The sequence below is a fragment of the Buteo buteo genome, chromosome 2 (assembly GCF_964188355.1).
Source record: "Buteo buteo chromosome 2, bButBut1.hap1.1, whole genome shotgun sequence".
Taxonomy (NCBI): Eukaryota; Metazoa; Chordata; class Aves; order Accipitriformes; family Accipitridae; genus Buteo; species Buteo buteo.
The window spans coordinates 24,291,120-24,315,159 of NC_134172.1; the positions used below are offsets into that span (position 1 = coordinate 24,291,120).

General features: G+C 36.9%; 1 protein-coding gene across 1 annotated transcript in view; it reads right to left on the minus strand.

Annotated features, from left to right (window-relative positions):
- Nucleotides 1-9,824: 9,824 nt before the first annotated feature.
- LOC142040599 (ATP-dependent translocase ABCB1-like) overlaps nt 9,825-24,040 on the minus strand; it is a 65,787-nt gene continuing 51,571 nt past the window's right edge. The window contains exons 25-31 of the mRNA XM_075048686.1: nt 23,061-23,201; nt 20,824-20,980; nt 20,171-20,368; nt 17,756-17,962; nt 16,036-16,182; nt 12,287-14,632; nt 9,825-10,655 (exon numbers count right to left, since the gene is read on the minus strand). Of these exons, the coding sequence (XP_074904787.1) occupies nt 14,426-14,632; nt 16,036-16,182; nt 17,756-17,962; nt 20,171-20,368; nt 20,824-20,980; nt 23,061-23,201 (1,057 nt within the window). The 3' untranslated portion in view covers nt 9,825-10,655; nt 12,287-14,425. The remainder of the gene's footprint in view (nt 10,656-12,286; nt 14,633-16,035; nt 16,183-17,755; nt 17,963-20,170; nt 20,369-20,823; nt 20,981-23,060; nt 23,202-24,040) is intronic.

Here is a 24,040-nt window from a genome sequence, read left to right on the forward strand (position 1 = left end):
CTAGTTAAGCATGAAACTGAATTACTCTGTTAAATCTTAATACAGTTATCAATGAGACTGAAATAGTACAGAAGTTGTCCTATCATTTCCTTTCTAAGCTTGTTCAAATAGCTCACGTGCAGTTTCATTTGAAGCCCTTGAGAGGGCAGGTAACTAAAGATGTAATAAGAGAAATTCTTATGGTATGTTATGAAAACTTCTTCCGATGGTGGTGGTCAAGCCCTGGAACAGGTGCCTAGGGAGGCTGTGGAACTGCAGCTGCTGGGGATTTTCCAAACTTGCCTGGACAAGGCTCTGAGCAACCTGCTTTAACTTCGTTGCTTCACCTGACTTTGAGAAGGCCATTGAGCCAGATGATCTCCTGAGGTCCCCTTTATCTGTGATTGCTCTAACTATGTAAAACGCAAAAATATTGTAGCCTGCATATAAAAGAAGAAAATTAAAACCGTGTGCTTCCAAATCAGCTGTTTAAAAATTAATGCAATTGTATTGTAAAATCTGCTGTGACTCTCTCCTGTTGTTTTCTGGATATGGATTTGGATAGGAGAGTGGCTGAGAAGAGACTAGTTGGTAATTAGTATAGTACTGATAAGTTAGAATCAATTGCAAAAGAATAACTTGAAAATAGAAGTTAAGATTTCCTTGTTTCTGACAATGTCTTCTGAAAAGTCTTCCATTAGGCAGCTATGCCAGGTGCTTATGAAGTACAGCTAGTGTGGGAGACAAGTTTTCTGGCATTTGCTACCCTTATGCTGGGGATTTTCCTTTTCTTTCTGTGTCTCCAAACACATTTCAGGCCCATGTTACACCCCCCTCCCCACCCATCTATTAACAGACCTATGTCAACATCTGATGAATGTAGCTGTGACAGTAAAAAATCTCCAGCATTGACAGGGTTTAAGCTAGTTTGCTCCACCTCCTGTGTCTGCCTTTTCTTCCCTTTCTCCTCCATTTTCACTTCCTACTGCAGATTTCTGACTACTCTACACTGTTGTCCTTGTTTCAGCTGGAATAGAGTTAGTTTTCTTTCTAGTAGCTGGTATGGGGTTATGTTTTTGATTTAGTATGAGAAGAATGTTGATAACACTGATGTTTTCAGTTGTTGCTAAGTAGTGTCTAGACTAAGTCAAGGATTTTTCAGAAGGCTGGAGGGGCACAAGAAGTTGGGAGGGGACACAGCCAGGGCAGCTGACCCAAACTGGCCAACAGGGTATTCCATACCATGGGATGTCATGCCCAGCATATAAACTGGGGGGGACTTGGCCGGGAGGGGTGGATCACTGTTCAGGGACTAACTGGGCATGGGTTGGCAAGTGGTGAGCAATTGCACTGTGCATCACTTGTTTTGTATATTCCAATCCTTTTATTATTATTATTGTCATTTTATTATTGTTTTTGTTATTATCATTATAATTTTCTTTCTTTCTGTTCTATTAAACTGTTCTTAACCCATGAGTTTTACCTTTTTTTTCCCTCTTTTTTTTTTTCCTTTCCCTTCCCCCAATTCTCTCCCCCATCCCACTGGGTGGGGGGGAAGTGAGTGAGCAGCTGCATGGTGCTTAGTTGCTGGCTGGGGTTAAACCATGACAACTGTAAACAGCAAAGTGTCTCTAGTATAGCTCTGCAACATGAGTAGACATACATACATTAAAATAATAAATTTTAAACAACATGGTAGATTGGGATTGCTAAGCATGCAAATACCATAAAACTTACCACTATAAATGGGCTGCCCATTCAATTCAATTTATCTTCAATAAATATAGGCATCTTGGTCAATCAGTAGTGCATCAGACTTTCACTGGATACTCTAAAACACTATACAATTTTGTATTGATTTGCCTTCTTCCAAAATATGCCAAGATCTGAGAATATTGTTAAAGTCTACCTCATTTGCAGAGGGAAATAGGGGTTTTGGTTGTGGGTGGGTTTTTTTTAATAAATTCAAAGTGAAAACGTGAGATATTTTATTTTTACCTGACATTTTCACAGCTTTTTGGTATGCTGAAACTAGCAGAGATAGCAGTAGGCTTTATTCTGACATGTCAGAGACTGCAAGCTGATGAACACTAAAATGATAACTTACCTCCATGGACAAATTCAGGACAATTTGTTAAAGTTTTAAGACTTTTTGTCTAAATCAGAATTAAAAATCTCCTTTTTAGCATGAAAAAGGAGAAAGAAGAGCATTAATAAGTGTTCTTGACCTATACAACATCAAAGAGGAGACATGAGAAGGTTGTTATCTGAATAAACTGAGTTTTCCCTCCAAATAGCCTGTGTTGTCCAGTTAAAACTAAGCCCATCCAGCATGTTTTAAAGATGTAGGTAAAATGTCAAACTCTCCACTGTTTTGCAATAGGGCTTCTCTAAGCTCTAAAAAGTTCAGTGCCAGATCAAATATGGCTGTTCTTGACACAAATTATTTTAAAGGACATGAAGCACTGTGCCAGTCAACAGTTTCATAAACTCTTATTAATCCTAACTGAGATGAGTCATTGTTTCCACTTCTGCCATGCACACAGGTCAGATTCTGGTGCCTGGAAGTCTCACTCATACCATCGTAAGTCCGCCCCCATAAAGTATGTGGGGATTAGGTGTCTTTTACTGCATAACATGGGAAACAGTGCATTACAATATTATGCAGTTCTTTAAATCATGTTCCACCATGATCTGTTCCTTTTTTTGAAATGGGAGTGGGATAGAGAGGAGAGCATGCAGGACATCTGACCCCATTTGGCCCTCCATTCTAGTAAAAAGTGACACTACTTTCAGAGAACTCGGAGAAGCATGCAACTTAGCTGTCCTTTAACTACTCTGACTTCAATTCTCCCAGTATTTTGTATCAGCCTTTTAGCAAAAGGGTAGATACAGCTGTCAGTACCTTTTTGCAAAAGAACGAGTGAAGCAGCCAAATTTTCAATAACTCCAATAGAAATTCACAATAATAGCATCGAGTTATAAGCAAAGCCTTCTGCTTCTCAGACAGGCTTCCCCTGACCTGGGGGATTCAACTGGATTTATCTGTTAACAACTTATCTATAACTAGATTTATCCATATTTAGACATAGATATTGACATATTTTTATATCTGTGTTTGTCTATATTGTCTGAAGAGAATAATGGATATCAAAAACTTTCCCAAAAATGGAAAACTGTGTGATTATTCTTGTGTTGTTTACCAGTAAAATTTAAGCCTATGCAGTTAAAGGTAAAACTTTAATAGAATAGAATCAGAGAACAGCCCAGGTTGGAAGGGACCTTCAAAGATCATCTGGTCCAACCTTTCATGGGGATATTTTGAAATCAACTGCTATACTTACCATTTGCCTTCAGATCCATAATCCTGATATGATACAGCAATATTATCACTCTTTCCATTTCTGTAAGACTTTGTTTCATTTTCAGAATGTTTTAATCTCTCTGAGAAACAAAGTACCTCAGCAAAAACTACCAGTAATATTTAGCTGAGAGAAGCAAAGCTAATAATCTGAACCTATATCCTGACACGCTGTTTCAAACCAGCTTGTCTTCAGTTTTTAAGCAGAACCCCCAGTGGTGTCTTCTGCATAACCTTTGGTAATATGTTATTTCAAAGGATGTAAATTTCTGCAGTTTAATAAATACAAAATAAACAGTAAAATGTATTTTGAAGTAGAATGAAATTTCACTGGATATTTTTGCTTGGTTTATAATGTTCACTACTGAACATTGATAATCTGTCTCAGACAAAATGAACGTGCTGACTTACCAGGGGGAGTGATCTTAATCTGTTTTCACCTGTTCTGGAAGGTTATTCAGCAGTCAGTAGGGCTAGATTGGTCAGGACTGAGCAGTGAGGTTGGACTCTGCTCAATTTACATAAAACTCTAATGAGGAAAACTTCCAAAAACTGGTGTATGCTGGCCTTTTGCAGCACCCTTGGAGCCTGCTAGGTCTGCAAAGGACTATGTGCACACTCTGCCTCTAGAAATGGAGTGCTCAGCAATGAACAGTTTTGAAGAGCCTGCTTTGTCATTGTCACTCTTGAAAGCATCTGAGAAGTCTCCTCTTAACTCATCTGAAAGGAAGTCTCTTTGTGCATGCTTTAATCATTCCTCCTAAGGTTCACAAGTAATCAGGATGACTGAAAAAGCACCATTTCCTGGAGTAGGCCATTGCACTGGGCTGTGAATCCATCATAAGCTGTTCAAGGAAAGGTGGTCTTGTTATCACTGTTCAGTCATCCATGATCAAACTGAATGGGACTCAGTGTGGTCCCTTTTGGATATCTTGTGCCCAGAAGATGGAGTCACAGAAAATCATATACTTTCCTTAATGACAAATGCTCATAAAGGCTCTTTAGCCCTACTCTTATAATAGGTAACAGATAATGCATGTAGGTTTTTATAATAAGATTTAAACTATTCTATATTTTATCACTTGAATTAGCTCACGTCAAAGTTCTATGGATGGTTGTGTTTATATCTGGAAAATCAGTGTTGTCTTTTCAGAGTTTGACAGTACTGGTTGAGAAGGGATGGAAAGCTTAAGAAGAAATTTAAAAAAAAACAGTCAGAATGAGGTCTGGTGATGTGAGAGCTCTCAGGAGCTTGGAGGAACTCAGTGTTTTCCTTTCATTATGAGTTCTCAGGGTGGTCTTTGAGGGCCTTACAGCAAGGCAGTGGCAGGAGGAGGTGGCAGAGGGGAAAGGGAGAGCTGCTGCAGCCCCCTCTCTCATCAGGAAAGGCGGAAGAGGAGAGAGAAGCAACCATGGCAGTACCTGAGCATCCACTTTTCAGCTTCCAATGTTGTCCTGTAAACAGCTATCTGCAATTCCTAACAAAGGTTTGCCAGTCCCTGGCTTTCACTGAGTAAAGGCATGGCTTGCTGTTGTGCTGTCAAAACAATGCTCTGTTAGAAGTGATGACTTGTTGGTAAAAGTGACAAAACCCCTCTCTCTCCTTGGGGAGTCACAACCTAAGGCTAATTCCTTGCCTCAGGCTGTCAGCCAAAACTGGGTGTATTGGCTCTGGCTGAGATGGAGTTAATTCTCCCCATAGCAGCCCTCGTAAGTGCTGTGCTCTGCATCAGTAGCTAGAAAGGTGTTGATAACACACCAGTGTTCTGCCTACTGCTGAGCAGTGCTGGCACAGCATCAAGGCTGTTTCTCCAATACTTCCCCCACCTCACGGGCAGGCTGGGAGTGGGCAAGATCTTGGGAGGGGAAATAGCCAGGACAGCTGACCTAAACTAACCAAAGGGATATTCCATACCATATGACATTAGCTCAGCAGTAAAAGCTAAGTAAAGGAAGGAGGAAGTGGGGGGCATTTCTCATTTACATTTGTCTTCCGGAGCAACCACTACGCGTACTGAAGCCCTGCTTCCCAGGAAGTGGCCAGACATCGCCTGCTGATGGGAAGTAGAGAATAAAATCTTTTGGTTTCCTTTGCTTTCATGCACCACCTTTGCTTTTGTTTTATTAAACTGTCCTTATCTCGACCCACGAGCCTTTCATTATATTTTCTCTCCCCTGTCCAGTTGAGGAGGGGGAGTGATAGAGTGGCTTTGCTGGGCACCTGGCGTCCAGCCAGGGTCAACCTACCACACTGGGATGAAAGCAGAGGTCATAAAGTATTTCTAAAATATTCCTTTCATCATATTCTGGTCATCTTTGAGGTGCAGGAAACTTTTACGTACTCTTTGGACAAAAGTTTAGGAAGTGATTTTCAAGCATTATTTTTATGACTATTTTCTTCTTAATACAGCTTGTAATGTATTGAATGGTCTTGACATACTGGAAGCCAGCATGTGGAGTGGATCTGTTTAATTGGTTGGATCCACATGGGTGACCATGACTTTTCCTGCACAGGGTCACAGGATGGCTGAGGTTGGCAGGCACCTCTGGAGATGGTCTAGTCCAAACCCTAGCTCAAGAAGGGTCAAAGAGCAGGTTGCTTGGGGACGTGTCTACTCTAGTTTTGAATATCTAAATGTAGACTCCGCAACCTCTCTAAGCAACGTGTTCCACTGTTCAACCACCCTCACAATAATAAACAGTTTTCTCACTTTCAGATGGAATTTGACTCATCACTTCTTGTTCTGTTACTGGATACAGCTGAGAAGAGTAATGTGTGTGGAGACATACATTGTCATCCACAATGAGAAGTTCATTGGGGTGTAATAGAGAATTATTTTAAATAAGCTGTTCTCTGGCATGGACATCCTAGATATATATTTTATTATAATTTAAGGAATCACAATAAACCTGACAATCTGGAACATATTGGGAGGAACTGGCCACCAGCTCATTTGATCATTTTCTTGATGAAACTTAGAAACAAAAGTCCACACGGATTTCAGATAGCTATAGCTGAAGAACAACTGTGTGGTAAAAATTGGATTTTCTAGGTCAAATGCACTTAAGATAATAAAGTAAAGCTAAGGAATTTGCTATGACCAAATAGCATAATATAGCTACCACTATAAACATAGAAAACATATAATTTGAGAAAAAAAATTATATCACAGTGTTCAAGTATCTGTTTAATATGTGAATTACCTGATATGGACTTTTTAGGACAACAGATTTAATGAGTTATGTGGATAATGGTAAATGGATAAAAAATTATATTCAGATGCCTAAGCCCTGTAACCTCAAACCGTAGGCTGGAACCCAAATAATTGACCAGTTTGTCAGTTATTTTGTCATCTCTGAAACTGAAGTCAGTAGGCAAAAACACTTGAAAATGTTGAAATAATTCCCCCTGAACCAGGTGCAATATTTCTTACTGATATGTGAGTATTGTGAAGCTTAACATTTGCAATATGCTTTGAGTATTTAGAAAAAAAAGCTGTGGATGAAAACAATAGTCCAAAACTTTTGTTGACTTAATCCGAGATAGAAGTTACTTTTATTTGCATGAATATTCTGATGCTTTGCTTTTAGACATGATGTGGAAATCCCAAGGCAAACACCTAAACCAGTGGTTTGCTCTAGTCACAAGGAGACATGTGGGGGGTGACGGACAGGAAGACTGCAGCTGCTATTCTGATGCTTGTATGTGATAGTACAATAGTTGTAGTCATGGCCAGTGCCCAAGTGCCCAAGTAGCTACACACATAAACTCCTAAAGCTGGATGAGCAGGAGCAGCCAGAGAAGCCTGAGTTAGTGCTCCATGAGGCTTTGCAGAAATGTCAACTCTGGTTTTGTGTCTCAAGCACCAAACTATTTACCGACTGAACTGATGCGCATCTCCTCTACAGCTGGGAGCTGTAGAGCTGAAAGTTTTGAATTGTGTGGTTATATTAAATTTTTGGGGGGATGAGAGCATATTCTCAGAACAGTTTTCCTTTATGATACTTGTGAATATACTCACCAGACATTTTTTCTTGTGAAGCAATCTCATCCTAGAAACAGATTTTTCTTCAGTGTAAAGCAATAAACCATCTCTGTATCCTCATTGCAGCCAGTTTTACCAATTACATAATTAAATTCTTTTAAGATTATTATTTTAAGTGACATAAAAGTGCATTGTACATCTGTTTTAAAGTCTGTAGTATATTAAATTGAACCAAACATTAACTTTCCTGTCCACAGCTGCAAAATTATGCAATTATGTAATGCTTTTATCTTCTATTAGCAGGAAATACTAAATTCACCTGGTATAAAATACTGATGTCGGTGGTAAAATGCCTGTTGTCTTGAAGGTGAAAAGTTTCATTTTAACGTAACTGTAGCATTTTAATACCCTGTTTTGTAAATTTCTATATCTGTTCTTTAAAAATTATAGGGCACCTGAAATTCAATGTAGAATGGTAGTGATGTTGAATGTACTATCTCTTCAAGTAATTCACTTAGGAAAATGGCACTCAAACTCTATATCTGGAATGAAATTACCCAAACTAAATGAAAACCTCTTTGCTCTTGTAATACATAAAAATATTTTTAATACATGGGAAGACTCTTCTTTAATCTTCTCCTTTATCTTAATGTATTTTGTGACAAATAAGATTAAATTAGGAAGAAATAAATGAAAGGTCTTTGATTTAAATGCTAAGATAAACATTATCTACCATCATTGATTGCCTCCAGTAGGACTGCTTAACATAGTACAAGCTGGGAAGAGCAGTTAATGTCTACTGCCTTAGTCTAGGTCGTAAGAACTCTGACTTCAGTAGATGTGGTAGGGATGCTGTCAGAGCTATAAACTGATACTATTCCCTTGGGCAGAAAAGAGAGTGGAGATCTTGGACAGTAACAAAAGCTCATAAGAATATTGCTCTTTGGATTAGACAGAACACTGCATATATTGAGTTGAACAAGAAATACATGAAGAGGAAAAGAAAAAGAAATTTCTAAAAGAAAATGCAGATTAATTTAGCTATTGTCTGAACAAATGAGGCCATCATGTGGCAAATTAAAGACACGGCCACAGAAAGAAAAGTCATTAATTAATGGTATTGGTGATAATGAAGAAAATACACACCTTCCATCATGAACTCAAAGGAAACTGGTGTGAAAGTTCAGACACAGAAATTCCTCCTAGCTTTTCATTTTTTTCATGAGGAAGTCTAGAGAAATTTTGAAGGATGTTTTAGAAATTCTTTATCAATTAAGGATTCTTAGATGGAAATCACATACATTTTTTCTATCTTTAAAGTCTCATAGGTAATAATGGAAGAATGAGAGTTAGAAGGAATAATTATGTCTTCAAAGGAAAGGTTTCAAATGAGAGCCAAGTGAGCAACTAAGTCTCTGATGATTTATCAAGCCCTTCAGGAAATTGCAGGAAATGAGATTACGAACATCTGCAAAACCACATTGTTGTAAGTTTCATTGAATGTATGGTTAACAAGCTGAACCTTGTATTAGCATTGTGAACTGTAATTCTCAACTCTAGCATGCATGAAGAGTAATGTGTGAGTTGTTTCCGATTTAGCAGATTTTTAAATAATTCTCCTCTTTAATAACTCATCTTCTTTTACATTGAAGAATAGACAGGTACATGGAGATAAATATTCTGTGAGCTACCCAACAGAAAATCTTGGGAAGACTTAATTTAGACTAGGAATTTCTATGCTGAATTCACTTTGTGGATGGAGAAACATGTCATAATTCTATAGTGCCTTCTTCTACCTGTCCCTTGGAATGTGTGCATAAATTTTAGGTTTTAGGTTTGGTTTTTTTTTAACAACATGGAAATGACTTACTGTTTTACATTACTGTGAAATACATGCATGTAAAGGAATGACTGAAGAGTTTTTACAACAAACAAGCACATCATTGATTAATCCAAAACGAAAGCTCTACAAGATGTGATATATGTACAAGTGAAGGTAAGAAGAAGTTAATATTGGGGAAAGCCAAGTGTGCCTAGAACAAAAAACGTGTGATGCCAATGTTAACCGAACAGCTTGTCAGAGCCCCAGCGGTAAACAGAGAGTAGATAATGCTAGTCACTTTACACCTACAGTAGCTTAACCCTTTCTAAGTTCTGCCCTGACTCTTTTTATATATTGCTGTAAACAAAGCTGACCTAAGGACACTTGAAAAGTAGGAGTTACTGTGTCAGATAGATACACAGTCCTTCTCCCTCAACATTTCTTCATTTTAACATCTTACATATTGTAAGCTTAATTTTTTTCTTAGATTCCACATTGATCAAGTTATTCACTTCATTTTCATAAGTGATTTGAGAACCAAATCAGAATTAACATGGAAATAAAACTATTCCTATTTGTTAGATGATATAAGGAACATGCTATTTTATGTTAGAACAATTGCTTGCTGTATTAAAAAAATGTGTTAACATATGTCTCCTTTACTAAGCAAATGAACGATATATCGTTTCTACCCACAGACACTTAAAGCAAATCTATTAAGACACAGATTATATACACATTATATACGCAAACACAGTCTTTGCTTTTAATTTATTTAAAATATCAATGACTTTAAATGTTTAGGCATTTTAAAACAGCCCCATACAACTTCTAGTATTTCCATAAAAATGTCTCTGTCTTGGTGAATACAAACCTGCAGCTAGTGTTTACAGATCTTCTTTTATGAAACATTATGTAGTGCAGGATTTAAGATGCTTATTTTAATAAAGCAGTCATTCAAGATGTGACTCATTTTCTCTACACTAAGGCATTGACAATGTAGGTATTTATGATAAACATGCTCATGTCCTTTTATGAAGAGATAAAAGGATATGAGGTTGTTGTTAATCTGGCCTGCTAGTGACAGCAACTCTAGAATAGGATGAACTGTGCCCTAGACTTCATTGGCCAGACCTTTGTTAAACCTGCAGAAGATGGGCTTGCTTAGAGAAATTAGCTTAGGCCTGAATATTGACTTTCAGTTACATGCAGTCCTGTCCCAGACCTCTATGGCAACAGCGTCAGTATACTGATCTCCTTAGTTAACAGAGTACAGCTAGAATGAAATGTCCACAGGAATAAGCATACGAAGACAAAAGGAAATTTACTCACCTTACAATAACAGGGATTGCTAAAGATAGTTGTCCTTGTGTGTTCTGCTCTTTTCCTTCCTTTTTTCTACTTTTGATATCTCTACAGTCCATAGAATTCACAGCAAAGGATTAGAAGTACCTGCTTACTCGTCCCGTTTCTTACTTTCCACTTTCAGTTTACTGCATTAAAATAACTAGAATAAAAGATACCATTCTGTCTTAGAAATACAGAATGAATGTATGACTAAACTACTTTGTTCTAGATAATTTATCTAGAAGAAACACTGGGTACTTGACAATAACAGTTATTTAGACTGTCTATAGATACATTTACAGTGTGGCTTTTTCTGCACAAGAATTGCTAGTTGAGTGGTTTTACCCTGTATTCATAGGCAGTGTGCCATGTTTCTCCTCTCCTCCAAGCTGTCGTCTTCTTTCCTTTCAATGAGTAAGTCTACAAAGTAGATTGGATTTTGAGGGAGAGGAATAGGAGGAAGAGTTATAAATGTACAAATAGACAATACATCTTGAGGAAGAGATTAACCATGTGTCTATTTGTACTATGAATGATTACAAGGATTACTCATTAACAAATGTTTCAAGATCTTTAGTGTCTTGCAGAAATGAATGTTACTAGGAAGGTTGTTTTCATAGACAAGTATAGCAGCAAGAAAGAGGCAACTGGTTCAAAGGATTTACTCATAAGGAAGGACAACTGGTTCAAAGGATTTACTCATAAGGAAGGACAACTGGTTCCATTAAAGCTAGATTGATGTGGAGTCAACGTCAGGGTGGAAGACTGTTGAACATCTCCCAACATGTGGGATAGTTTGGGAAGAACTTTGAGGGAATGCCTGAAGAAGACACTAGTGGTGATCCAGAACTGATCTACAGTTTTTGTTTGGGGATGGTATGTGGTCTATGGTGTTGGTGAGAAATACTCCTTCAGAATCTTGGGAGGGGAGGGAGAATGCAGGAGTTTATCTATGCTCTTGCTTTGTGTCAGGAATTATAGAAGGGCTTAGTAGTGAGGTATTTGTTGCATAAGGAACAGCAAATTGCCCTTGTAGAGGTAAGTATGCTGGACTATGCTGGGCAATAGGACACTGTAGTATTCAATACCCTGTTAAGAATCAGCAGTAAGAAAGGCTTTCTAGACCTAAACCCTGTTTTTCTTCTAAGAGTTCTCTTTTGATTAGTTGTTTCAGCAGGAAGGCTATCAGACTGTTGAACTTAAGACCTCCTTGCTTCCTTTTTCCGACAGTCAGTGGCATATGCTTGGAAAGTGGTTAGGATTGCCAAGATGGTGTTGATGCCAACAATTCTCTAAAGACTTGTTCCAAAGGTAATTGGGCAAGAGGCACAAGAAATGTGTGAAAAACACTGCTAGGTTACCTTCCTCCAGAAAGGTAAGTTCTGCTTGAAACTGCTGCAGCCTCTCAAAAGAAGACGACAGAGGAAAAAAGGCCTATTACTTCAGAATAACAACACATATATAACATCAAGTGTTTAGGGTGCTTATGGTCAAAGATGAGTGCTGACCATCCAATGAGGAGTCAGAGCTCAGACAATTATTTTATGACATCAAGGTGAACCAAAATGTCTTGGACCCCAACTGAAAAGGCAGAGCTAGGAAGTAAGATCTCTTATACTCTGTAGAAAGATGCGGTAGAATAATGGTTCTTAAAGCAGAATTATCCTAGGTCAGTCAACCCTTCCTTTGGGCCAAGCATTACAATGTAAAAGTGTACGAATAGAATATGATGAAAAACACATTTTTTGAGATGTCCCTGTCTGTCCTTTTGGCTTTGTGACTAAAAATTACCTCATGAGGTATCTGGTGGTAGCACAGTAGTATTAATATGGTTGTTGTGGTCTTCCAAAAGGAAATTCTGAAAGGAAAGCAATTGTGATCAGCAGCATAGCTATTTAAGCATTTATGGTGGATTTGGAAACAAAGATCCATTATCCTTAAAAGAAAGTGCTTACTTTCCTTATAGCCCCTTTCAACCAAAAGTGAGGTATTTAGCAAGTATTATGCAAACTTTTATGTAAATCTCAACAAAGGGGAAATACTTCTTTAGAAATGTGGAAGGATAGGAAAAAGTAGATTGTTTTGGGAAGTTTCTACATTTGACATGGATTTCTGAAATAGATTTTAAACTATATGGTGAAAATTTTCAAAAGTGATTTTCAGATGTCTGTGGTAAAACATTTACAATGCTTGCCTGATTTTCAGGAAGAGCTAAATTTTTCTGGTAAATCAAGCATCTTTGAAATGATACAAGTTGGGGAAACAATCCCATCATTACTAATCCAATCATTAGAAATTGAATCATCAAAAATTAAAAAGCCTAGTTTTAAAAATAAAAGACTAAAATCCAGAATTTAGTAAAAAAAAAAAATCAATCTAAATACATTCTCACTTGAATTGTCAGACTATAATGTTAAAGAATATCTATTCCATTCTTGCAATTGCAAGTATAACTAGTTTATATTATGGTGCAGACTAATACTTTACTCATGGACAAGAACCTTATTGTATGAAGTAATACATAAATAGGAAACAAACAAATTTGCTAGTCAAATTGGTTTTCCATCTAAAACAGGAACAAAAGAAAACAGGTAAGTGATTCAAGAATAATACAATAAGACTACATCAATCAACATCCCAGAGAGTGTTATTAGTACATTAATGAGCCTAACTGCCTATCAGTTAGTCTGTGTGTGTATAAATATCTACATGTAGGTAAGACAGATCATATGTATAAATCTTAGGAAATCAGAAATTGCTATGATGGAAGTGTTGAAGACTGATTAATCAGGCCAGTTTTAAACTTAAAAACAAAACTTTACTGCATAGATATTCATTAACAATATACATTGCTAACTGTTAGTTCGTAATAATTATTAATCACTATTACCGCATATTGAAAGCAGTTAGTCCTTAATAGTCATCCTAAATCAGCAACTAATACACAATACCACTGAACTGATGCCACATAATTAGCACCAATTGTTACAGTCCTTGAGAGTCTTAGTCATCAGGGTGATCAGGTTCAAGAGCTCTTCAATGAAGGAAGCTAACACTGAAAAGGATGCCTTCCTTCCCCCTCCTCCAAGGCCCAAATCAAGATTTTCACCTTTTGAAAAATATTGCAGTCTTTAGAGAGTTTTTAGCCCTTGACCTCTGGCCCCTAGGGCTTTGGGAAACTTGCAGATACTACTTCCCAGGCTGCAGCAGATGCCTTGCCTTGCCCATCAGTCGTGGGTTTTTCTTATCTGCTGCTTCTTTTCTGTGCTATACTTGAAGTAGTCTTTCCCCAGCTCTTAAGGCTGCATCTCTTCAATGATCAGTAACTGATCATCAGTGAGGTACTTACAGTTCTGGGACCTTTGTTTTCAGCCTGCACCCATGTTTCCAAGACCTTTGCGTCATCCCAGGTTAAAACTCCACATCATAACAAGAGACATCTGGCATCAAGCTCCAGCTGACCTGCAAGTTCTCATAACAAGTTGATAACAAGCCTAATAGGCCAGGACTGACTGCCTCACAAAGGCACAGTGAGGCTAAAGCTTGAGGTTTCTTTCTGGCAATAGCAAAACTATTTTTACTGAGCATGAAAATGTTTACAGGTTTACCAGACATGCCTGATTAGTGTGATTTTGACATAGTTCAAAGCAAGCTAATATTAACTACACCTGGCTTAGTATGCCTCTACTTTTATGAGTGCAATAGGTCTCTGCTTTGGCTATGTAGTAGAGTGGTTTGAATAATGAAAACTAGTAGTGAGAAATTGGTACATAATTACTTAGTATTTCTTGTTTTCGTAGGACTTACGAAAGGAAGGAGGAAAAGCAAAAGTATCAAGACTCACCATTGATATTGAAGTAATTACAGTGACAAAAATAGCATTTTTGAAATAATTACAGTGACAATTCGGAGATAAGTACTGCCTTTAATTTACATGTTGCATGACCCACTTTGAACATTGACCAGAGAATAGTAGACGCCTTTTTCAGCCAGGAGCTGCTGATGGGTCCCTTGCTCTATGACCTTGCCATTCTGGACCACGGCAATCTTGTCAGCATTTTGGATGGTGGAGAGGCGGTGAGCTATCACGATGCAGGTGCGACCTTCTCTGGCTTTATCCAGTGCTTCCTGAACAATCTGCACAATAAACAAACCAAAAGGTGAACTATTTTGGCAGCTGTCATGAGATATACCTCAGCTGCCATCTGTGAAGTAAACTGTAATATGACAGTGAGGGAAAGGGAATATCTGTGGCTTCAGCTTCCTGTTTTAGAATTATGCCATGTTGGCAAAGAGTCAACGCTGTCATAGCGGATGATGCCACGATAGCTAAGAGGATGAGATGGAACCAGGCTCATTACTGAGATGCATGGTAGGAGAAAAAGAGAAAATGGTCCTAAATTGTAACAGGGGAGGTTCTGACTGGATATAAGAAAAATATTCACTGCAAGGGTAATTAAGCATTGGAACAGGGACAAAAGAGAGCTTGTTAAATCTTGGAGATTTTAAAGGACGTTACTGGACACATCACTAAGCAACCTAGTTTAAATGCAGTATTGGCCCTTGTTTGAAGAGGAGGTTTGATTAGAGATCTCCAGAGGTCCCTTCCATGACTGATTAATTATATATGGGACTTAAGTCAGTAATCTTGGGTCAACTACTATCATACCAGTTCTCATGATTTTGCGGGGAGTCTCATGAGTTTTTCCTAAAGCTAGCACTGGCAGAAAAATACTAATAAGTATCTCTTGTTTTCTTTTTTTTATTCCTTATGTTTATTAATGCAGAATAAAATAAGAGATGAAATTTCTGTACCTAACTGGCATGTAATTAAGAAAACAAAGAAGCCTGGAATTATTTAATGGTATTTTCCCCTCAAACCTTACGTTTTTATGCCTAGAATTGATCAAAACTTAGTCCATAGGGTTTGAGCTTTTCAGATTATAGTACTTGTTATAATATTTGCCTCATTAATAGTAAGTATTTTTTTAGAATCTGTGTTATTTTTCTACAGCTAGATAGTACTTCTGTTATACCAAGATTGCAACTTTGGGCTTAACAAGGAAATAAGTGTTCTGGCAATTTTTTCACTGGAAGTTTGCATATTAGCCATGAACATATAGCAAGGACTGGAGAGCAAAGGGAGAAGCAAGAAAAACTACAAAAGCAAGATTTGGCAGTTTCCCAGAAAAAAAGTTCTCTGGCAGCATCCTCAATCTTTTCAGCTTCTGAAGTTTGTCCCTCCTGATTCAATTTTGATAGCACTTTTCCAATCGAAGCCTGAAGAATTTTGGGCAAAAAATGTCACCTTCATTGCTACTTCAATCTGCCTACTGCCATACAGATGCAAAAAACATTATGTTTTTTTTGGCAAGGAAGGGTAAGACTTTTATATTTGTCTATTATTAGCATAAATATGTAATTTGCATAAAGCACCATATTTCCAGCTTTGAGCTTTAATCTATGTGAGTGAAAACAATAATCATAATACAAACAAACATGAATCTAGATTCCAAACTCCTTGCTCACAATCAAGTTACCTTTTCGCTTTCTGTATCTAAGGCAGACGTAGCTTCATCCAGTAGCAGAATTTGGGGCTGACGTACAAGAGCTCGGGCAATAGCAATACGTTGTTTCTGACCACCAGAAAGCTGAGTTCCCTTGTCTCCTACGCGGGTATTGTATTTCTAGAAACAACATATTAAGTTCAGACTATGAATGCAAATTGATTCTGAGGTGTATTTAAGCATATCGACCCTGACACCAGCCATCCATAAACTGCATATTCTATGCCAATAGCTCTCTGAAAACAGATGACCAGAATTGCTATCTGCCACAGATCTGTAGATCTTTCACTAGGAGACTTCTTTGTAGCATCAAGCATTTCATAAATTCAAAGCAACAACCTCTCTAGGGTTGGAAGGGAATGTTATTCTCAATCAGGAGACAGAACACCAAAGCTCAGTGAAAGTCTATGACAATACTGGGGATCAACCCTGCCCTTAAACACTCCAAGCTAGCATCCTAACCAATCAGTTATTCTAACCCACATTTATTCATCCTGAAGAAAAAAGTACCAATGTATAAGATATATAATTTGTCCTGAAAATGATACAGTATATCTATATATAGACATAGACATTTATACACTTTATCTATATCTATACTACGGGTTTGGACAGTTATGCTTTTAATTTTGTCACGTCTTTTAAGGTGGGCCAGTCAGATCTCTGGACAAACTCATGCGTAGGTCACAGTAGTCGTTGAGATATTACATATTTGGTTGCAAAAAGCACAAAAGTTTCATGAGACATTGTTATATAACACAAGATTTCTCTACAAAGTTTTTGAAAGAGCAGATCTTGATAAGTCATTAGAAACTAAACATGATCTGCAAAAAGTCATGGGCTTTGGCCTTTGTGTTTTTTCAATAAATGCAAAAAGCAGCTTAACAGCCTGAAATTAAGCTGAATATAAACAACGTACAACTAAACTGGCAACCTCCTTTCTTCAGGAAGTTTTGGATACAAGTTGACATAAGTTAGAAATTGATTTGTCAAAAGCACAGAAGAAAAAATCTATCCAGAACTAAATAATAAAACATTATTTCTATCTTTGGAAGTTCCTGGGTCACAACTTACACAAAGTTAGATGACTATTCAGGGGAAATGTGATTAAATGTTTAGCCTTTTGGAATGCTTATTTGTAAATATGTCTTGCTGGTCCCTGCCTGGGACTAGATTTTGTGTATAGCAGACCTTTCATCTGACCCAAGATGCTAATTCTTACATCATTATATGTTGGTCAGAGATCTATATGAAAAATTTTCTTAGTAATTTTTGAACTGTAGAAATACTAGAAATTTAAATTCTGACTAGGCATAACTAGAAGAAATGCATAAGAAACTTGTCAGTCTAGCAGAGTCTTTTACATATGCTTGAGATAAATAAGAGCTTAAAAAGAAATGTTCAAGTCACTTAAAAAAACCCAGCCCACACTTCCTGCTCTCAATTAGTTGTAATTGTGGATTTTCTTCCGTGACATCTTAAACGTTCAGCTCTCCATCTGACAGTGGAGTCTCCCAGAGTAAAATAAGTATGGTAAACACAATTAAGAAAGGATAAGATTTAAAAATTGGTTTCAGATCTATTTGCATCTCAGGGAATTATTGTACCCCAGGAAATCACAAATTAACACAATTTTTCCCTGCCACAGTTGGTGACCTCCAGTTCTGAGTAGGAGAGAAAAGGAAGAACTTACATCTGGTAGAGAGTCAATAAAGGAATGAATATTGGCTTCTTTTGCTGCATTAACAATTTCCTCATGTGGCACCTGCCGACTGTTATCTCCATATGCAATGTTTTCAGCAATAGTGCAGTCAAACAGCATTGGTTCTTGTGAGACGATACCAATCTGAGCTCTTAGCCACTGGATATTTAGTGTCTTTGCATTTTTGCCATCAAAAAGCTGAGAAACCAAACATTTTCAATTTCAGTCACATGGCTATATGTGTATTTGAGACTTACTGTAAATTCATACACAGAAGTTGGGCAATTGCAGCTCTTTCTTTCCTTAGAGATACCATATTGAAAGCTCACATAATCTCTTCCCCTCCTTCTCCTCTATGTTCCAAAATTTTCTAAGGGCTACTGTATAAAAGTGAGGACAGTCCCTTCTGCTGCCTCAGTCCTTTTCTTTGCTTCAAGATTTAATCAGGGTTTTGAAGACAGTGGAAGATAGGATATGCTGAGGCAACTTCAAAGAACTTTGGGTAAAGTTATTTTTCTTTCTTTGGTGGAAAAACTTTCTTCTATTTTGCATATATATTCCCACTGAAGGAACAGATTGGCAGTAGTATTCCATTAAAATAAAGGAAGAATTGGGTTCATTCATTCACACACTTCTAAGCCAAGCATCCAGTCTTAAATTTAATTGTGATGTAATGCCAGACAAATTTACTTCTGGATTCCTTAAGACATCATTTGCAGCCAGTTTTCTTGATTAGCAACTCTGTCACACTTCTGCTAAGTTTGGCTTTTGAGTTGCTATCATTGTCTATTAGAAAAATGAGAACAGAAAAAAATTTTCTGCATCGATCAGTTTCATAATTTTACAAGTCCTATCAACTTGGACACAAATACACCAGGACATTAAGAGGGCTGTTACATCTCCACTAGAATCACCCAGCGGAGTGCTTAGGCTCTGTGTTGGGTAACACAATCAGCTGGATAATTGAAGAACTGCCTCCTTCATAGTATGAATACTGGATGTGATTAATCTACTAATTCTACAGTTTGTGCTAGAACAGCCAATTTTCAGCCAATATAGTTGTTTTTCAAAGGAAAGAGATGATAATGAACCTGATTCAAAATCCACTGAAATCAGTGGCAGCATTTCTACGTCGGCAGATGTAAAGGGGGGAAAAAAGCTAGAAAGGAGAAATTGCTTTCAACTACATAGGTATTTGCCATCTCTTTTCCTTAGAATTCCAATGGATTTGCAGGCTGCTAAGGTCTGCTTCCTGTTCCTTATTTGATATGCAAAATCACTGATGAAGCTAGAGAACTCAGTTATGGATCCACCATACCAAATAGCACAACTTTTAGGCACAGTTACTCTCTTTACCAGACTAGCATAGTGGTCACTGTTGTGAACAGCTGTTCTTCTGACAGTGCTTTTAAACATACGCTCCTTTCACTCAGTTCACAGTGCAACTCAGCTTGTAAATTAGTCCATCACTTTTGCGGTTTCTATGCCAGAGGTCTGTGCTTTTTCCCTTCAGTAAACCATTGTTGGTTATTTATGGATACAAGGTCAAAAACACTGATGATGAAGTTGCACTTAGTTAAACATACTTTTGGGGCACCTATGCTGCGTCTTTCTACATATCAGTTTGCTACACTGCACCTGTATGGGCATTTCCAACTCAAAAAAATCTTGCCCATTACAGCTAGGCCTTATTTAAGTATTGCTTTATCTTTTGTGAGTATGCCTGCAGAGACAAGTTCTGAAATCTACCTTATTCTCACCTCATCTAATGCAAAATGTGTGGGATCTTTTTCAAACAAAATCTCTATGCACATTTACATCAAAGAGAAAATGGCAATAAACAATACCATTATGTGAAAAAATATGTAAAGTTGCTGAATAAGTAGTGTGGGAAACCCTAGACGTATTTAAAACCAAAATTACTGAAAGTATTTGCAATCTATCGCTTGGTAAGTAAGCATACTCTGAAAGATGTTTCTGACAAGTAAAATTTATGATAAAAAATATTTTTGTCAATGTTCACTGTTTTAGGAAAGAACACAGATGGCAAATTCTATTACTACATTATACAGAACTAGATATGCATACTTAATAACTTTAAAAGTGTTCTTAACAAAAAAACCTCAGGAAATTCGCTCTGAATTCAAAGCTATCATTAGGCTGTGGTTCAGGCATATTTTTACCACACAGATCTTGTTTCATTAATTCATTATAATGTGGAAAAGTGGGACTTTTTCCCTTATATCATTCATTGCATTTAAATAAGGAGCCCTGATTAGCCACTGCTTGTCTTTAACATTAAAAATATTTTAAAAATAAAACTAGAAATATCTATTATACTTTATCACATCACATAAAACCAAATGAGCACACCCTCACTTAACATGTTCTTACAAAAATACTTACCATTTCTCCATCAAGTGGATCATAAAATCTCTCAAGCAGCTGAACAACAGTGCTCTTTCCACAGCCACTGCTACCAACAAGAGCCAGAGTTTGTCCCTTTTCTACTTTCAGATTCAAACCTTGGAGGATCTTGACCTCTGGTCGATTTGGGTAGTTAAATGCCACATCTTTGATCATTATGCTTCCCCCAAATGTTTCCTGTAATTGAAATAGTATCACTGTTACATCTTTAAGACAATTTGACAGATGATTCGAATAGAATTGCAGAAGTCTTTCTTTTTCCCCACTGCAATCAATAGAGTTTTGCATTTGCTGGAATGCTGACTTTAACTCTGTGGTCTGAATCTTTGTGAAGCTCTAAAATCAAAGTACAGCACTGAAGTATTTTGAAAATGCTCATAATTCTGCTGCTTGAATTCCACACAAGTTGTACCTTAACCAGATTTTTAAAACAAATAACCTTTAGACAGTGTGGGCAAAAGCTGGACTCACAATAGAGAACCCGGTCCATGTTGTGTTTGTATAAAAGGTCGAGAATACAGTGAGGTAAGGAAGGAATCATAAGGAGAGGCAAAATCAGTTTGAAGGAAGTGAGAAGACTACTGTCCATATTGTCAATAAATAATATCACCCATCACGCATGGCTTACTTACGGGCTTCTCTCCTTCTTCGCTGTAACTATCTATTGAGGGTACTCTTTCAAACAGCAGAAACAAGTGGGCTGCTGATGTCTTGGCTTTGGCATAGTCTGGAGCAAAAGAGCTGGTTTGTCCTAATGCCATTGCACCAAATACAACAGCTGAAAACACTCTATAAAAGAAATCAGGAAAAAAAAATCAATAGACAATGAAGAAAAGGACAATGGAAATGGGGCTGCAGTTAACTTTTTCTTTTACTTGGAAAACAAAGGGGGCTAAATTTAAAAAGAATAAAGTAGTAACCAACTATTATTGCTTTAATTACTCATTTAGCTCCAGAAATTTGTTTTTTCCTCTTTTAATGAAGTGAGATAAATAAGCCTCCATTCCAAATTCAATGTTTTTGTTATTTATTAGCACTAATTCCTTTAATTATTAATACTGGCTAACTATGTTAAGTCTCAATTGGGGCTAGGAGGAAAGTGGTCAATGGATGGTAAAATTGTTACTCTAACCCTGTTCTACTATCGCTGTGGTTTCCCCACTATAGTTCAATGACCTCTGGGAGTTAGTGATTCATTTTTAAGGCATCAATGAAAATAAGAAACCAAGCCTGTAACAAGGTGACAATAAAGATTTAATTTGCTGTCACAGCCCTGCTGGAAAAAATTTGAAGGGTTCACAACACCAAAAAGAGGTTGAAAACTATGCTATTATTGTTTTATGGTGAATGTAGATTTATCTTTACAGGCTACATTAGAATTGTTTAAGAACCTGCTGTCCTCAGCTATTAATCACTGCCACACAACATAGGACTACTCATTGCTGAGAAATGGTAATTGACATGAGACCTCTTAGCCTGTTTTAAGGCAAAATAAAATAAATGAATGTATATTAATTTTAATATTTTCTATTCAGAGCAATATAAACTAATTTGTTTTATTCTGCATTTGAACAGCCTACAAGGGCTCACACAGTTTCAGGTTAGACAGTCCCTTCCAAAGGTAACGTAGCCACTGGAAGTTACCTCACCCAGCTAGCTAGAGATGTTCAGCTAGCAGATGGGATGCAGACACTTTCCAACATCTTCCAGTCAAAATGAGCTGTGTTAACTACCTTTAATCAGGTTGCTAACAAAAAATTGGTATGATTGGCATTTCTTAGGGATTGAGGTCACTGATATCCATACTGGTAGAATCTCATTCTTTTCATATTTGTTTCCATAGACCTGTATTGAGCTATTGCCTCTTAAATTATATTTCTTCTGAGTTTATATATGTTCTAGAAGAATAGGACTTTGGTTATGACAGGGGCTTTTAGGTATTATGGCAAACGATTGCATAAACAGTGATTATAAATCCAAAATATAAAAGTAAGAAGCTAAGGACAAGCTATAATTTCAAAATTATTCCTTTAATTTATGTAGAGTTTCTGCCCTTAAAAGCCTATAAAGTGCCATTAGAGACAAATAATTGTACTATTCCTAGTATAATTTCAGATTGCAATAGATACACCTTCTAAGAATACTGCAAATTAGAATCATATTTTATTTGCAGTACCTGTCTAAATTAAAAATAAAATGCTCCACCTGACTATGGGTATGTACAGTACTCTACATACTTTTCTTACATTCATGGTTCATACTTTCACTTCCCCCACAAAATTGGTTCATTTAAGTGAACAAGCTTGTTATCAGAATGTCATCTAAAATAATTTAGTTATCCTCCTCTTATAGTGAAGAGCATTTACCTTATGGAATCCTGTTCTCCATTAGGCCAAATATTTAACATGTATTTTATAGAAGATTTCAAATTTCAGTGAATAAACCTGACATAGAAATGATGAAGAGACTGATGACCTATTCTTAAAAAGATTCTTACAATGTTATTATGATTCAATAAACAGGTACAACTATGTTTTTTGCAGACTATACAGAGGACCTCACAGCTACACGAACAATAAGATTGGTAAGAATAAACAAAGTGATTTAAGTAGGATACTGTTTCAACCTCTGGAAAACATAATAGTCCCAACTAAATACAGAAAAGGAAATCCAAAATCAGGCCTATCTGAATAGCTCAGACTGTGTAGTCACCTAGAGTATCCACTTTGTAATATGCTTTCATCATATTTAAGTACAGAAGAAGAATTTGCCTGTTTTCTCATAGCTTACTCAATGGATTCATGATATCTTTAGCAGTAACAAAGAGCATTGTCTGTACTGACAGAAAAAGATTGCAAGAGATACTTACAAAAACACATTTTTAAACTCCATGTGTCCATTTACCACTAGATAGGCACCAAACCGGAAACAGCCAGCATAGGTAAAGAACATCATTGCTTGTGAAAGGGCAAAACAAAATCCAAATATATGTGCCTTCTTCACAGAATTTCTGTGAGAAAGAATGCATATTTTCATAAAAATGCACAATCATACTTAAGTCCTTGTATGCAAAAAATAATTAATTGACTTCAGATGATACTGTTATGAATGGGAAGTATATTCATGCTTAAACTACACAATCCCTTGTCTCCTATTAGACTGTGTCCAAGAGAAAGTTAGTTTTGTTTCCAGAATTTTATTTACTTTATTTACTTACAAGAACAGCTTGGAATATGGGTGCAGAAGAATGTGACACCTTAGCTGCTATGTATAATTATTGTCTTACCATCTCCTAGTTTGAGTGTTAAAACACTTTACAGTTTAGTCCATGATTACTACTTTGAAGATGTAAATAACACATTTGAAATTGTACTACTGCATCACACAAGAAGAAAAAAAAAAAGAGCAGAACTGTTAGCTCACCTTCAGCAAAAGCCACAGTTTTGTGTCATTTTTTCTTTACTTGCAATGTTATGTTAACCAAATAACAAAGATATTAAACAGTTCAATATTATACACTTGAGAATCTGTTTCTTTTCAATTTAACCAATCAAAATTCCCCTGTCAGATAAGATTAAGCTGGCAAGTCTGATGCAGAAATTAGATTTTGGATGATAAAACTACGCCTATAACTAAAAGCAAGGCAGAGAGAAAATGTTCTGTAACTATGAAAGATACCAGAAAAAAGAAAGAACATATTTTAATTTTATTGATGCTATTTCTAAGTCACAACTATGTGGTTTCTTCTGGAAAAAACCCAAACCAAAACAAATAGGAGGTAGACTCACAAGTGTAGGGTTTTTTTGATTAAGAGGCTGTTGTGACTTCTCTTTTACATAGCTGATTTGT